The 16,255-nt window shown below is 39.4% G+C and overlaps 1 protein-coding gene across 1 annotated transcript in view; it reads right to left on the reverse strand.

Moving 5' to 3' along the window:
* The window catches only part of LAMA3 (laminin subunit alpha 3), a 118,652-nt gene that overhangs the window by 26,502 nt on the left and 75,895 nt on the right, over nt 1-16,255 (reverse strand). The window contains exons 43-49 of the mRNA XM_032680153.1: nt 15,107-15,337; nt 11,280-11,393; nt 7,432-7,541; nt 5,478-5,558; nt 3,928-4,034; nt 1,040-1,090; nt 505-656 (exon numbers count right to left, since the gene is read on the reverse strand). Of these exons, the coding sequence (XP_032536044.1) occupies nt 505-656; nt 1,040-1,090; nt 3,928-4,034; nt 5,478-5,558; nt 7,432-7,541; nt 11,280-11,393; nt 15,107-15,337 (846 nt within the window). The remainder of the gene's footprint in view (nt 1-504; nt 657-1,039; nt 1,091-3,927; nt 4,035-5,477; nt 5,559-7,431; nt 7,542-11,279; nt 11,394-15,106; nt 15,338-16,255) is intronic.

Here is a 16,255-nt window from a genome sequence, read left to right on the forward strand (position 1 = left end):
ATCACCCATACACAGGAGTCAAAAAGCAAAACATTCATGTGGTTAGACCTTTATCCAATGTAAATAAAAGCAGCATTACTGACACGAAAACTCACCAATTGCTTCCCAAAACCTGTTTTTTATTATTTGTGAGTATAGCAACAGCTATTCCAACTAAAAAACATGTTTTCAGAATTAATTTCAGTAATGGCAACTGGAATATTGTTTTTTTCAGTAATGCAGAGATATGAAGTGCTTGAAAAAGACAGAGCCAGAAGGAAACCTCAGAAATATAACTTTCAAGGGGAGCAGGCCTAAGAAAAAGCAGAGATACAAATTCTATTTCAGAGCATGACATAGAAACCACAGATATCTTCTAACAAATGAAGCCCAGTGCTGCCAGCATCTGGTATTTGAAATCAAATGCTGATGCACGTCCCCTTGCAAACTGACAAAACCTAAGCTTCTGGGTTCATTTCTTATCCGCTTAATCTGAAATCCACTTTTCTGTTTCTGTGTGCCTACCTTTAAGTCCTTGATGCGTGTTTCCAGATGTCTCATCTGCTCCAGCGTGTGGGTACTTGCATCGACATTCTGCAGCTGAGACTTAATGAGCTGAAGCTCGTCACCTATTGTGCTCAAATCCTTCAGCAGTGTAATCACACAGCTATCGCAAGCTGGAGGGAGCACGAGCAATGGAAATCAATAAATATCGTTGATATTTGACACAGAGAACATTTCATTGAGCACATTAATAAGTGAGATGCAATGGAAATGCTTTGAAGGTTGTCATCTGGTGCTGCCTAAAGAACAAAGGCAACAACAAAGCCTGCAGTATAAAGGAAAGTGACCAAAGCCAGAAATAAGGAGATCCCATTTACATCTGAATAGCTGACTGCCTCTTTAATCATTTTTCCAAGTGTTTGGTTGAATGTTTGCTTTTAAAATGTTTATTATGGGATACCTCCAGTCCTTTTTAAACTCTGTAGCCCTTAAAAGGGCTATATGCATCTGAAACCAGCTGAAAGTAATCCAAACGAAGTTCTATTTTATTACTTACAGTCACAATCTTCATTGGGATCCACATCTTTTGGTTCGTTATTGAAACATTCTGAAATGACAAGATTGTCATTAGTAACCAAAGTTTTCTTATGGAAATACTATTTCATTTTTGCCCTCAGTTTTCATGGTTGGCAGCCATTAAAACACAGTGCTGCCCTTCCATAAATCTACGCTCACTGTCAATGATCTGAAATGCCCAGAAGGTTTGAACATGCCAAAACATTTCGCTCCCACTTATGCCTTGCTGTAGGCAATGCCTTTTCCATCCCTCAAAGGAAACTTAGTGTAATCCCCTAATATATGCCACTTGGGTAGCAGCAGAAGGCCCTCTCATATCAAGTGTGCCGAATGTATTCCTAGAATTTGCCTAGAATAACACCAGGGGCATTGGAGCCAAGACAGAGTTCAAGAAGCTTTTCAACATGAGTATGTATTTGCTCTCAGGCACATGGGGCTGTCCTCTGCAGGTCCAGGAGCTGGACATCAATAATCCTTATGGGTTCCTTCTAACTCAGGATATTTTATTATTCTATGACTATACTGTTAAAGCATTTTACCCTGGACGTAAGTTCAAACTCCTTTATCTACGTTAATATCCATGTTCAAACCACAGAATCTGATTCCCCAAAGAATGTCTCACCCACAACGAACTAAGAAATATTTATGGATTTCCTTCATACCTGTCACAGCTTGCAAGATTTAGGTATTAATTAAGCTTGAGAGAAATCCACAGTGTATGCACGGAAGGAGGCATTTTATATAAACCAAGGCATGGAGCTTGGACCACAGACAGAGGTGGTATATAACAAACATTGCCCTCAGACTTTTCAACAAGCCCGCACAAGTAACTGCATCTCCACAGTGCTCTTTCGTTTTGTTCATTTGCTTTATGAACCCTGTTACGAGAAGCTTAACAATCCCCAAGTGCATGTGGAATTGTAACATCCTGGGATCCTAACTTCTAGGAGGAAGGAGAGGAACTGGCTCCTAAAAATCATATTACATAGATAACAGGAATCTTCCCCATCTTGATGCCCAAGTCCCTTTTACAGGGTTGGTCTTACTGCCAAAATATCATCTCCTCTTGAAAATGAAAACAGCTGTGTTGGTCAAAGCTTAAACTTGGTGCTCTTGGAGGTCTTTTCCAACCCTAACCATTCAATGTCTTTTACTCTGCAGGAAAAGGATGTGCTCGATATAGGCTGCTGCTGTCAACAGTCAACAACAGCTTGCAACTGTGAGAGGGTACAGGGATAAAACTGGACCTGAACTTTAACAGCAGCATGAAACAGCCTGGAACAAACTGCCTAGATGTGCCATCTCCTTTGGCACTTGCACATTAAATCATCAGGAAGTTAAATGGGATTGGTAGTGATCGTTGCTGCCAAAAGCAGACAAGTCACAAAGAATATATTTGTGAGAGAATGAAGGAAATTATTTTGAAATTCAAATACCCATGCAATTCTGCTGTTGTGTAATTCAGCTAACACCAGACACATTTCAGCTGTCGCTGTGAAGTACCAATTAAATAAAACTATTATTACAGCTTGTGAACAAACAGCATCAGCCAAGAAATGGTGAAGTGTTGGCCAAGCGCCGAACATCACGCAAAAGAAACCTTCTAGAACATGCTGTGCCGATGATCACAGAGGGTTTTATTCCTAATGCAGAGAAAGAGATGGCTGATCAGAATGTATAGTTGGAGGAAAACAAACTGGCTCGTTGAATTTTGCCCTACGGATTAGTTTGTGCCAGCAAACTCTTGCTTCAAAAAGAAAAGAATGATAAAACATCAAACACTGGTTGGATCTGTTCCATACAAGGTATAAATATAATAGAGATGTATTACCTCAATGATGAAATGTGAAATGAGAACAAGCTATTGAAAAATTGCACCAGCTGCCAACAGCAGTTCACATCACCTGCTGATTTTCTAATTTCTGTGGCCAAAGAAAGATAATGTGATCCTTGCAGTTACTAGACTGCAGTGTGAACAGCAATGCAGAGCAATGAAGAGCGAATTTGAAAGAGAAATATTTGGAGTTAATAGTTGGAAACTTCATTAACACAAGAGGAGGAAAATCTGTCTACAGGGAAAGAAAAGTTAAATTTTCTTGGAGAATGAAAATATGGGAGAATCAAGGTCATTTCAGGAGCAGCAGCTTATGTGTTTCTGAATAGAAAGGAGTATCCCAAGGGACTGAGGTGAATTGAGGTAAAGACAGTCTGAGGAATGTAGGATCTGGCCCTCTACTTCAAAGTTATAATAGATAAAGCAAACATATGCCCATGGTATTATATAAGAGCTTACTAGTAGTGAAGTACCTGTGTGACTGATTATGGGAAAATCACAGACATCTTAGCTAGCACAGCAGTGTATAGCTGGATTTATAAAAGAGCCTCCTGAAGTCAGTTTCTAGCTTCCACTGTAAATGCAGTTAGCTTGAATACCTAAAAAGGCAGTGCCTGATGCAGACTCCAAAGACGTCACTAATCTGTGCCAAATACATTTTAACAAGGCATATTGAGAATGCTCAGTTTCATAAGTCCATCAACACAGACTGGCATGATATAATTTAACCATGTCAGCAGAGGAACTATGATGCATTTAAAAACATAGCCATGAAACAAAAAAAAAATTGGTAGTATTTATGAAGGGAAATACAGGATAAAATGGCTTACAAGGGTAAACTTGATGACCCAGGACAGCCCATCTATTACTATGTTGTTATGTTGTAGGAAATCTTACATTTTGTAAAATATTATCTACATTTCTTTTAAGTCTGTATCTTTCCTTCAGTTCAGCTTATCCAAGTACCTTCCTTCTTTGTTTCCTAAAAAGAAAACAACACTCTCTCTCTCCCATGTTTGCAGGCCCTCACGTACCTCCGGTCAGGTGGTCACAGCTAACCAGCTGTCCATTATCATTACAGTTGCATTTCTGACAGTAGCCTCCATATTTTTGTGGATTTCCAAAATATCCTGGAGCACAGCTAGATAAAGAGATACACGTAATTTGGATTAAATATTTGAAGCTACTTTTGTGAAACATACTTTTCCTTGAGAAAAAATCCCAGTTATTCTCCTGAAGAAACTTTCAAGAACTTTTAATTTCATGTCTTGACTTAAACAGAAAGGATATATTTTTGGTTTACAGTATCCGCTGTACTATGCTAAAAATATCTTTGTGAGTGCTGCAGAATTTTTTTCTAAAAATAACAGCACTCCCACAATGCTCTTATAGGAATAATTCACTTAATCTGAAAAAATACAGTGCACACAGATACACATATACACAAGGAATTTGACAAGGCTTAGCCCAGCAAACCATACCACTCTGGTCTGTGATCCCATCAGAAAACATGTAATAAAGAAGATCACAATGCAAGCACAGCTGAGATTTCAAACAGCAATGGTACTGAATGAAATCATCACCCTTCTGGCTGGGTGATACCTCCTTTTGCCACCTGTCAGCAAAGCAGTCTGTGTGCATGATCTCTAAATATTTCACAGGTAAAATATATTGTCCAGACTGGCTAGCTAATACTCCTAGAAGTCACTCTGTTTTAAGACCTATAAGATTGGTAATGTGGGATCAAAGGGCCATGATGAGTAGCTGACGTATAGCTATATCTAGAAGAGAAAGTCTCTATAACCTGCAGATTAGATGTCTAAGATAACAGTCTTGAAGCACAAGACAGTGTCCTACTGAGGTCCTGTCTACAGATGAGACAACATGACTTATTGGCCTCAAGTTTCCAAACCACACAACACCATTCCATTACACTTAAGTTCTCCCTGGATTTGAAACTCAGTGAAATTGGTTCATCTGCCTGCCTCAAACTGCCATGTTGTTCCTCCTTGGCTTTGCCCAACTGCTGCAATGTTCCAGCAAAAGAGATGGCTTCAGCCTGGTGTGTGTATGCTCCAGCTGTGGATCACATCAGAATGATTTTAGATCAAGGGTATGGTGCTAAATGTTACATGGTTGCTGTGGGATAATTAAGACCACTGAAACACCATCATGTACATTGGAGGAAACAGGACGATGTTTTTAACCTGAAAAGGGATGAAGGAAGTGGAAATTATTATTACCAGAGTGCAGGATAAGGTAAGGCATAGGGCAGTTAAGCAAAGAGGATGACACTTCTCTTTTTGGTAAAAATTGTGTAGTCACTAGTCTGTGGAGAATTGCTTTCATTTCTTCAAGGAAGCATTGGGTTTATTACTGGAATTACACTAGAGCACCACACTTTAGCAGCTCTCCATATAAATAGCTACTCCTTAAGCATGTGCATACTATGTCCATATATATTACCCAGTACAGACATATATTACCCAATATTACCACATGTCTATATGTATTACCCAATACAGACATACTTCTTTTTATAGTGCCTCTCAAAAACCTTAGTTTTGAGAAACAAGTCACCTACCGTTCACAACGAACTCCGGTATAACCTTCTTTGCAGAGACACTGAATTTCTTCACCATTTGCCACACAGCCAGTTGCAAATCTTTGAGAAGAAGAAAATATTATCGTTAGCACATCATCAAATAGGTTTTACACTCTTGAGGTTCAGTTTAATGACTTTCAGATTAAAAAGTATTTATACCACCAAAGTACTTCTCAGCTAATTTAATTGCCTCTAGATAATCTACTGTGACTAATTCTTTGAAATTTCATATTTTTTGTGTAAATTATTCCCTTAGACTAAAAAATAATCCTTTCCTGACCCTGTGGAGTGACTATTAATGGTGCACTACCCAAAGGAAAGTCTAAAATAAACCTTAGTAGTGATGTCATAAAATAAAACAAGTCTGGGTAGCTATTTTATCTCAGTAGGCAAGAATCAATACCCTGTGCTAGACAACATTTCCTCCTGTTTGTATAGCTTTTCTTTTCTTTTCTTCCTTTTTAACGGATGACAACATTAGTGGATATTTTTACATGGCTCATATTGTTTAGGGTATTTTTAACCAAGGCTGAGTGAAGTTGTGCAGCATGTTTGGAATATCTAGGGAATATCCGGTTAACACAATAAACATTTTTCTCTGCTCTTTCTAGCAGAATTATCTGGATTCAAATTTCACTTGGAGAGAAACCATTATTTTGTCCAATGTTCAGGAAGGAGAAGGCAGGAGATGAGGTGGGGCAGGCCATGTTTGCTATTTTAATTTTTTAATCTATGAACAGTTGGATAAAGCAAGTCTGTGTATCAAAGACAAATGTCTGCACTAAGCATTGCATATAATTTTACTAGATGGAAGACTGCAACTCCAAAAATGCCAAGTGGGGTGCATTTCCTATGTCAGGAATGAGATTCACTACCCTAATGTGCAGCTATGAAACTGCATAGGTTTATGGTCTCTCTAGGTATTTCAGCACTCTTAAAACATGTTCAGTCAGCTTCAGGCAAGAACCTGCAGAAGAGGCTGTCAAAACTAGATCAATCAGAGAGTTCTCTGATAAATGAAAAACCTGTCTATTGTCTGATAGTGTAAATCTCTTACTTAAGGTTAGTTGGTGTTTGCTAATGCACCTGGTAAATATTATGTGGTGCCTTTAACAATTTATAGCTTAATTAAAAAAAAAAGATTTGGTTTTATTTAACACATTTCAAAACTGACCAACAATGACAATGTGCCTAAACATACTGCGCATTTAAAATGCAATTTATTGCCCAATTTTAAAAGCCTGTCAACCTCATTAGATCCAAGGAAGTTTCATTTTTTCAGCTTAGCATGTTTACACTTCCAACAGAGCTTCCACGTGAAGAGCAACCACACTCCTTCAGAGTTCTAAATACATGCTTAAGAGCTTGAATGTTTTTATATTATTTTTGCATCTTACTAATTTTTCTGAATTCATATAAAAGGCTTGTTTCACTGTCGTTACTTATCTCCTAGCCAGAGTAATACTGTTAAACATCTTGCATTTCAGTAAACAAGAAAGATCCTGGATATGCCCAATAAGGGAAAGGGCTTCCATCCTACATTTGTCATTATGAAGGAATTACTTGTGGTTTTGTATGTAAGCCCACTACAACTGCCTGGGGTTCCCCAAGGCTGTGAGCAGCATGCCTCTGAAGCCCATCCAATGTCCCACTGAGCTGAGGGTGTACTCATAAACTTAAAGTTCAGGGTCTGAGTGAGAATTAGAACACTCAGCTCATTAAAAAAGGCAAAGCTGTGAGACAGACTACCAAGTTACTGCTGGTGTAATGTGTCTCAAATGGGTCTGATGCCACAATATGTTGGGCAATATGAGAACACAGAAGGAGATTATTATCTGCCTATGGCAGCAGAGTTTGGGCTTATGGTTTGGGTTTTTTCTCTCATGTTTTTTTTCCCCTCCCCTCCTTGACTTCTTACAAGCTTTTACTGTACCTGTTTGTATAGGGGCAAGGACACATCCGGCAGGAACCCTGAGTGGCATCTCCAAAATAACCATCTTTACAGTGCTCACATTTCTCCCCAGCAGAATTATACTGACAGTTCTTGAAAAGGAAACAAGCAAGACAGTTAGCAGTGCTTTATCACTCAGTATGACTTTACTATTTTTAAAAAAATACAGCTAATCTACTCAGAGGATATTTTCTTTCCCCTCCACATAATCAAGCATTTATTGCCATATTGCCTTCACAACCAGGACAGAGCAGTTTCAGTCAATTTTCTAACCACAGAAAGCACAAGTTCCTCCCTATTGTGGAAAAGCAACTGATAAAAGCCGAATTAAACATATTTTTAAGGAAATTCAATCAGGTGCATGGTTAGTTAAGGAACATTCCATTAAAACACTCTCTATGTCTTGATATTCCAATTAAAAAAAACCACTACGTTTAAGTTTCGCATCTTAACACTAATTAGAAGGCAGATATAATTTAAAAGCATGCAATGAATTGAGCCCAAGTATATTCTTTAAAAAAATCCCATTAAATTAATTCAAAAATTGTTTCTCTTAATATATTCAGATCAGAACAGAATTTCACGTAGTTTCTCCAGTGCATGTGTTACTTGGTATCTGGGGTAACTGGAATAAACAATGAAATAATAAAATAATGAAATAATGAAAAGCAAAGACAAGGAATACAATTGAAACTGATGCAATTGAGTTACTTTTTCCATGATAAAATTGTTGCAAATTACATTTTGTTTTAGAAAAATTCTTAATTCTGGTGCTGTCTAATTGTCACACATTTATATTTTATGGGGACAGAATGAGCAAGTTGCTTTTGCATTACCTAAATTCATGCTAATTTAAAATAGAAGTTGTTCAAATACACAGGCGGCATAAAAATACATAAGTAGCCATAAAATTTCCAAGTGACCAACACTCAAGAGGCATTCACACTCCCAAATTCTACAGCTGTTTGTCTTCAGTGCACAACAGACTAATCCAACGTCCCACAGAGCTGAGGGTGCACTAAATAAAGCGAAAGATGGAAAAAAATAAAGTGGGAAATTGGCTGGAAGAGGTTACTGAGCAAATTATGCTTCCATTTCAGGGACCTTGATAGCTCAGGGCTGTGTTTTAAGCCCTACTACCATGACTAGCAGTAGAGGGCCATTTTTCCCTATGAATGAGAAATAGTTCTGTCTCTCCCATCTCCTCTTACACTCCATTCTCCTCCACATTTCTTCATACCCAGACTCCCTTAACCACATCAACAGCCCTTCCCTCAAACTCTGCAGGTAGTAACCCCTAATTTGTTTTCATTTTGGTTAAAGACCTAAATCTGTGGCTCAATTATGAAAGGTTCTGGGAACGAACAGTAAAAGCTCCAGTTAATATATGAGACATTTAACATGAAATTAAACAACAAGTAACACAAAGACACTATGTTTGCAAAAGGAATAATTTTAAAGTGTGGCCTCTATAAAAGTTGGTGCATATATTCCTGCAAAAACCTAATGGAAAATTCAGATTGTTTCTGAATAATTACTGTCAATTTTTATAATCCTGAAGAATAAATTTAACTGCAAAAAGAGTAAAAGAGACATATTTAAAAATATATGTGTTGGTTTCAATTTGGAGCAACTTCCTCCTATCCCCTGAAGTTTATCTCCTGGCTTTTTGTTTTGCTCACTCTGTCTACAGAAACTGAAGCAATTCTGTAATTGCAAAGAAAATGTAAGCTATTTCACACATAAGACACTCCAAATGTGCCATGCTGCTCCTCTAGTTAAATGGCATATCAGGGCTGGAGGTCCCAAGGCACAGTGGAATAAAGCCAGAGCAGCAGCTTCCTCATGGGTCCTCCTTCAAGTTTCACAGGGTCAGAGACAGCCCTGGAGTCACAGATCTCCAAACCATCAAGTATTGCAAATCCTGAAAGGAAAACTCCCAACTGACTGTGTATGCACCCATATGGTATAAGGAGGTCAGAGTAGAGTGTGTCAGGGCCACAACAGAAACGCTGAGGTTATATGAAACACATGGGGTTACATGACATGAAGCAACATGTCATGGGATGAGCAAGTCTCAGCAGCATAGTGCTGCTGAGGGAACATGCCTTCCAGGAGGAAGGGCAGGGACCACAAGGATCACAAAGCCGGATTAATGGCAGAGAGCTGGCTTTTCCCCACACATAAGAACCAGCCTTTCAGTCTTCTCCACCTCCTCCTGCCCTCCATTCTCCCCTGCTTTCAGCAATGCAGCAGCACACTCCTCTCCTTCCACTGGTATGCAGCAGTGGGATAGTGATTGCCTGAGCTAGGGCACTGCTACCACAGGGGAAGGAGCCAGCCTGGTCTTATCCTCCCTCACAAAGCCTTCTCTGGAGGCTGACACTCGAAGGACGTTGATATATGTAGGTACTGGGGCCTGGGGCTCCAGGTGAGGAGCAGGAAGCCAAGAGAACGAGCTTTGCTCTTAGGATGTGGAACTTGGTGGCTTCTCAATGGGAAGCTCCTTTTCTTCTCTGCCCCACATCAGGTCTTTGTCCCATGGCTCTTCTACAGAGACATGAACTTGCTCACGGTTAGGCGGAGGCTCATAATGGAAATACAGGCCCTCAGGGCTTTCATTTTTCACTGCGTTATTCTGGATGACTTTGCTTGCCCTAAATCTTGTCCTTGGGCAAAGGGTTGATTTAGCTCTATCTGAAAGTTACTCCAGCTGTGAGAAAGAGGGGATAAAGAGAAATCTAAGTCACATACTTCATGAGGTGAAAGTAAAATTTGCCTTTATAATTCTAATCTGAAGTGAAACTTCCTCATCTTTCTTGCTCTGCTGCAGCACTTTCCTGTCACAGCCTGCCCTGCCCCTCCAAAGCAGCAGCCTGTAAGTCATCCCCCAGAATGTGCTGAATTGGTTTATGGTTCCCATCAAAGCAACATGGTTGGTTCAGATGAAGTCGGGGGAAATGACATAACGCACAGGAATGCGCCGCAGGCAGAACGGATGCAGTGCAAACAAGGAAGAAGTAACAGAAAAGACAGACTGTGAAAGATGTTGGCACGGTTTTTGTTTATACAGTAAATGAAAAATTACTGAAAAGTTTTAAAGTGGGAATTTTTCAGAACAAAGTATTCAAAGAAGTATCATGGTATAAACTGGAGAAGCACAGTCAGCCAAATGTCACAATTCCATTCCTACAAGGGCTGATCCACTCCCATGAGGCTGCTTTGGGTTTAATACAGTGTGCCAGGGAGCAAAATCTGCCCCACTACACCTTCTGTAACAGCTAAAACTTTCTACTTAATCTAGCTTTTATTATCTCATCTTACTTAGTTCAATATTTTTTAATCCATCTACCTATAGATTGAAGTTTGTGGAGATACACTGAAGCTGATTAAACAAGAGATTCTGCAAAGACTGTGCTATGTCCAAAAGTCCTGTTTATCGGCATTGGCAAATCTTAGTATATTTTTATAACACTAAAGACTGCATATGCCAGGATAAGACCCATATTTATTAAAAATAACTACAACAGCTTCCAAAAGTACTAATTTGGTGACCTTTTTGTACCAGGACCTAACAAAAATTACAGGGGAAAGAAAAAAACTGAAAACAAGGACACGAATTACTCCAATCACCCACAGTTATGTCAAATATACATTTAAGTGTATGCATCTTAAGCTCATTAACAATACAAAATTTAGAGAATGAGGCATAGAAGGATTATTTTTAGTTGCTTGGAATTTAACAATACTGCATAGCCCATACTACAGTAAGATAAATGAGTTTTTCTCCTTTTCTTCACATTAATTTCTGAATTTTCGTAGTTACTCACAATACATTTTCCAGTACCATCTTGACATCTATTTGAATTTCCATTGCAGTTGCAGGGCACACAGCGTCCAGCAAATAATCCTTTATTCTCACGATAAAATCCAAGGCCACATTCCTAGGCAGTAAGCAGAGAGAAAAAAATTAGTGAGTGTCAGTGGAAAGAACACGTTATGGGAAGTGTATTTTGGAAATGTTTGCCATTTCCAAGGAGGAGTAAAGCAATACGTTTCTTTGCAAGCTCCTTTATTCTAATGCAGCAAATAGCAATGAATGGAGATGAAGTTTCAGCTGAACCCCTGCTCTTTACACATTTTGGTAGTGATGATTTAATAATTTTCACTAACCACTGAGCAAAACACGTTTCCTGTGGCTATGTACAAAGGTGTTGAATACGATTATTAAACCACAGAAAAACATTTGACTATGAGAATACTGTATTGTGAATCTTAGGAAGAACATATGGAAATGTCACATATTAACTAGTGGTTATATGAAATCTCAATATATAATTTCACTATGATCTATTCCTTGGATATAATTCTAGATATCTTTTACATATATTCCTCATGACTTCCACAGTAAGTCTACCAAGAGCTACACAAAGCCATGCCTAGACACACAGCTAGGTGATGTAATAAAATATACAGTGATCTAATTTCTAAGTACAGGCTTGCCCTGGAGACCAGGGAAGCATGAGAAGAATGTTTAGCTATTGAGAACACAGGAGCAGAAGCACAGCCTGTCAGATCACAGTTGGATTTAAGCAGAGAGCTGAACCAGAGGGACATTATGAATGAAGCAAGAGACATCAGGTTTATTAGCCTACACCAGGAAGGTAGTAACTCATATGTTAAAACCCGGTTCTTGCTTGCCAAGGACAGGGAAAGCATAAGGAGTTCCTCCTGTGAGCATGAAGCCCTCCTGTGCACAGACCCATTCAAAAATTCACACCCACCTTCTCTGCTCACATACTCTGCTCACAACAAACACACCAAAAGTGACTAGACATAAGTCTATCCCTTCCATTCCCTAGCTCCTTTTCACTAGGAACTAAGCTAGTGTGGTGCAAGGAAGATCAGAGGCTGTATGGAAGTGGGGAGAAAGCTGTGCTCCCCACGAAGCCAGCACCTCCCAGGTTCCCACCTCCGGGAATGTACTTCTGTGCTGTACCTATACTCATCCCTACCTCACAGTTAGGGGCTGGCCCCAACAACATGCAGAAAACAAGCGACAGTTGAACTTTAAAGCCATAAATCTTTTCTCACAATAATTGCACCACCAAGACTGATGGGACTAATCTGAAGAGCAAAGGGTTTGTGGGATGGTGTCACAAATCATGTTCCAGTGGTTCAAGGTGTAAGTATTTATGCAGAGGCAGGATTAACCTGAAAAGAATTTATCAATAGATAGAACTGCCAGAGGAGGAAAAGCCTCTCAGAAAGCAGATCCCAAAAGGAATAACGAGTGACTGCTGTTTAAGCAACTGTTGCTAGTGGCACCTTTGCCTTCTTTACATATAGGATAAATGAAAAAAAAAAAAGTATACAAAATACTAATACCATCAAAAACTTCAAATACTGACTTCAGTGTGAGCAAGGACTAAATTTAGAATAGACATTTTGAAGTTTTTCAGATACATTTTTAAAAGGGTGAACATGTTCCCTGAACAACAGGGAGCCAATATACACAGCTTCTGAAGAAACCAGGGCCTGAAATACATTAAAGAGCATGACTAAGTAAAATATAGGCCCTAATACATATGAATTTTATTTACTTACAGTCTTTTTTTGGAGAGTAAAATGAATCGTACCTTTTAAAAACATATCCAGATGCATTTGGAAAAATATCTGTGCAACCTTTTGTTTTTCTGTTTATGCTGTGTTTAAAAGGACAGATTTGGAGTACCTAGGCGCTTTGTTTTTGAAGCAGCATTTGTGGTTTCCACACAAATGATAAATTGATTCCATGTGAAGATAAAGCTCTCTTTCGGCACCTTCAAGTGCTTCTGTATTTAGGATCATTGTTTTGAAATAACAGCAATTTAAAAGAAACTCTTGCACATACTTTTGTTGGTAAAGTACTTTGAGATATAAGATTAGCCTTCTCATTACATTTATATTAGGTAATGCCTAAGTTGTTACCAAATTAGTTAATTTAAAAACAAAGTGAAAGAAGGAAGCAAGCGAAAATGAGCAAATTACCTGTCTTGGGTAAAAATCCGTTTGAACTTGTTGCTGCTGACTCCTCTCCAGAAGGTGGGGATAAGAGAGCCTCTGTTGCATATCTTGTGTTAAACAATGCCCCAGGGACACTAACGTGACAACCAGCCATCCTACATTCCTTGGCCTCTGTGCTTGGGCCATCATTTTACTTTGGCCCCACTGCGGACATACGTTGCTATCGCTTCGCTGCTCACCCGTTCCTTCTCTTATACACTCCCTTCTTCTCTAGCTTCTGACTCAGATTAATGAGGCTCTGTGCTGTGATGGGCCCCACCTTCAAACTTTATACGTGAGTCAAGTCGTACAGCACACATTACTGTTCCTGAGGTTAACAAGTAACCCTGCAGTTCCTGTAGCTCAATATATACCTAAGTCGGGGTGGGGCAGGCATCACCTCCTCCCCACCTACGGCAGCCAGACAGAGCTGGGTGATTGCAGCAGTAAATCACTGCCTGAGTAATGCTGTATAAACATACGGGGCTTACCAATCGCCCAGGTGAGTGTCTTGGTCATTTCCTTTGGCTTTGTATTTCCACCAGGCTACATTAAAAAAACCCAAACGCTTGGTTTATCAAGGCAGTATGTTGAAAGCAATGCAACGGCACTAGTAAGTTCAGTCAACGCTCATCAATTTGTGAGTGGTACAGAACACCAAATGTATGAAAAAATAAAAAATATTTCCAAAATGGTATTTGAGAGATGATGAATAGCTGCCCTGAGCAGTGGATGCACAAATGAAATGTAAGCCAGACATACATATTTTTGTTCAGACTCTCTGCAGCTGCTCCAGTCTAGATATTATTCGTTCATTCTCATTTCAAAAAACTTTTGCAAGGTTAGTACAGCAATTATTGCTTTATAGTAACACCAACCATTTTCTGAGAGTAATTTCTCATATTTTGTGCACTTTGCATACTGCTTATCTCTCCAGTACTTTATTCTGCTGCACTGGGTGCTTACACATGGCAACAGTCAAGCTCTAAGCTAAGCAAAAAGACAACCAAAAGAATTACGGCTACAGGAACAGCATCAGGGTCAGGATATACAGCTGTGGTTAGGATTTCACCAGTCTTCAGGTAACAGTATTACTTCGCAATGTTTACATTATCTTTCAAAAAGTATCTCCAAATTTTTTTTTTGCAAATATGTTAATTTCAGATTTCAAATATTTTCCTAGAAATACAGTAGAATTATCTAGGTTCATGCTACTTCCCTTGGACCCAGCTAAAATAAGGAACACCAGGAATCTTCTCCACTGTGTATGATCTCACAAACTTTGATCAAGTCAATACTGACCTTCTCTTCATTAAGGTATGTGTTGACTGAGATTATTCAGCCTCTCAGAGGGCACCACAGAAGAATCCATCATTATAGTGCCTTACACATGTAAAATGACATTCACAGCTCCACAAAAGCAATCACGAGTTGAATAACTCTACAGTGCTTCTTAGACAGCGAAAGCACTTGAGCCATTGAAAGTGCACAGGCTTACAAGAAGCACGCTTAATTACTTTAATAACTAGCCTGTTCCTCTAACGAAGGCAGTATGTCTAGCTGCAGGCAAGACAGAAGATAATGGTACTGTATGGAGGCAAACGTTTCCTACCTGACATGAGTCACCGGTGTACTCCGGAGGGCAGGAGCACGTCTCTACACTGTACGCAATGCTGCCGCTTCCTGCACTGGTGGCTTCTTCCAGCCCAACCTCACCGAGCGTCAGCCGCTGAGTCTCCGTGAAGTAAAGGCCTCTGATGTGTAAGCCATCCAGTCTGGACAGGACTATCATCAGTTCCTCTCTGGATACAGGGTTATTGTTGCTGGCATGCCTGAAGTTTCCCTGTGCATTAAGGGTACAAAATGAGCACAGCCCTGCAGCTTCTTAAAAAGAGTATCTGCAAAGACTGGAGTACAGGAAATGGGAGAAAAGGTCCATGGAACAGACCCTTGCAGTGCCAACTGGGGTGGAGTGAAATAGGGGCCGGGAAAATAAACATAGAATGTGTGGAAAAAAGAATAATGAGCATAAAAACGGATGTTGCCTTTACTTTGCAAGCTATGTATGTCTTTGAGGTAATGAGAAGTGAAGAAGCCTGTAGGTTCCTTTTCAGTCATCCAAATTTCTTTGAGATATCACCCTCCGAACCATACAAGAATGGAGGAAAATGCTTTTACTTCTAAGGTAGGTTAAGTCTTAGAAATCCAATCTTTCAGGGATGCCTTCACATGCTGTCTTGCTGCTAATGGATGCAGCATTACTGAAAATGGAATCTGGCTTGAAGAAACATCTTTTTTGCCTACATATGAGAGAGAAATAAATAACCCAGTCTGATCTTCTGAGCATGGATTTAAGGTAGGAATAATCCCTGTTAAATTCACCTACCTGAAAGTTGGACGCCCATTCTAAACTAGGTAACTAGACACCAAGGAAAACAGATACCAGTTCATTCCATCCCTATTAAGTACAGTCTGAGGCTGCAATGAATCATCTTCCATTGATGACTGATTCAGTATTACTCCACTAGCCCTGGAGGGGAGTTCTAAGGGCTAAATTGGACAAGATGCCTAGCTCAGAGGTGTCAAATTTAGGTGACATGAACCAGAACCCAGGTTCAATGTGGCAGTAAAGAGAGAGAAAAAATGTTGTTCATATTTAAGGTCTACAGTATTTAAGTTTATATTCACTACCATTATCAAGTATTTGGTATTTCTGCACATATTACCTGTGTATTTATATTACCTGTGTATTTTTTATGCC

The sequence above is a fragment of the Chiroxiphia lanceolata genome, chromosome 1 (assembly GCF_009829145.1).
Source record: "Chiroxiphia lanceolata isolate bChiLan1 chromosome 1, bChiLan1.pri, whole genome shotgun sequence".
Lineage (NCBI taxonomy): Eukaryota > Metazoa > Chordata > Aves > Passeriformes > Pipridae > Chiroxiphia > Chiroxiphia lanceolata.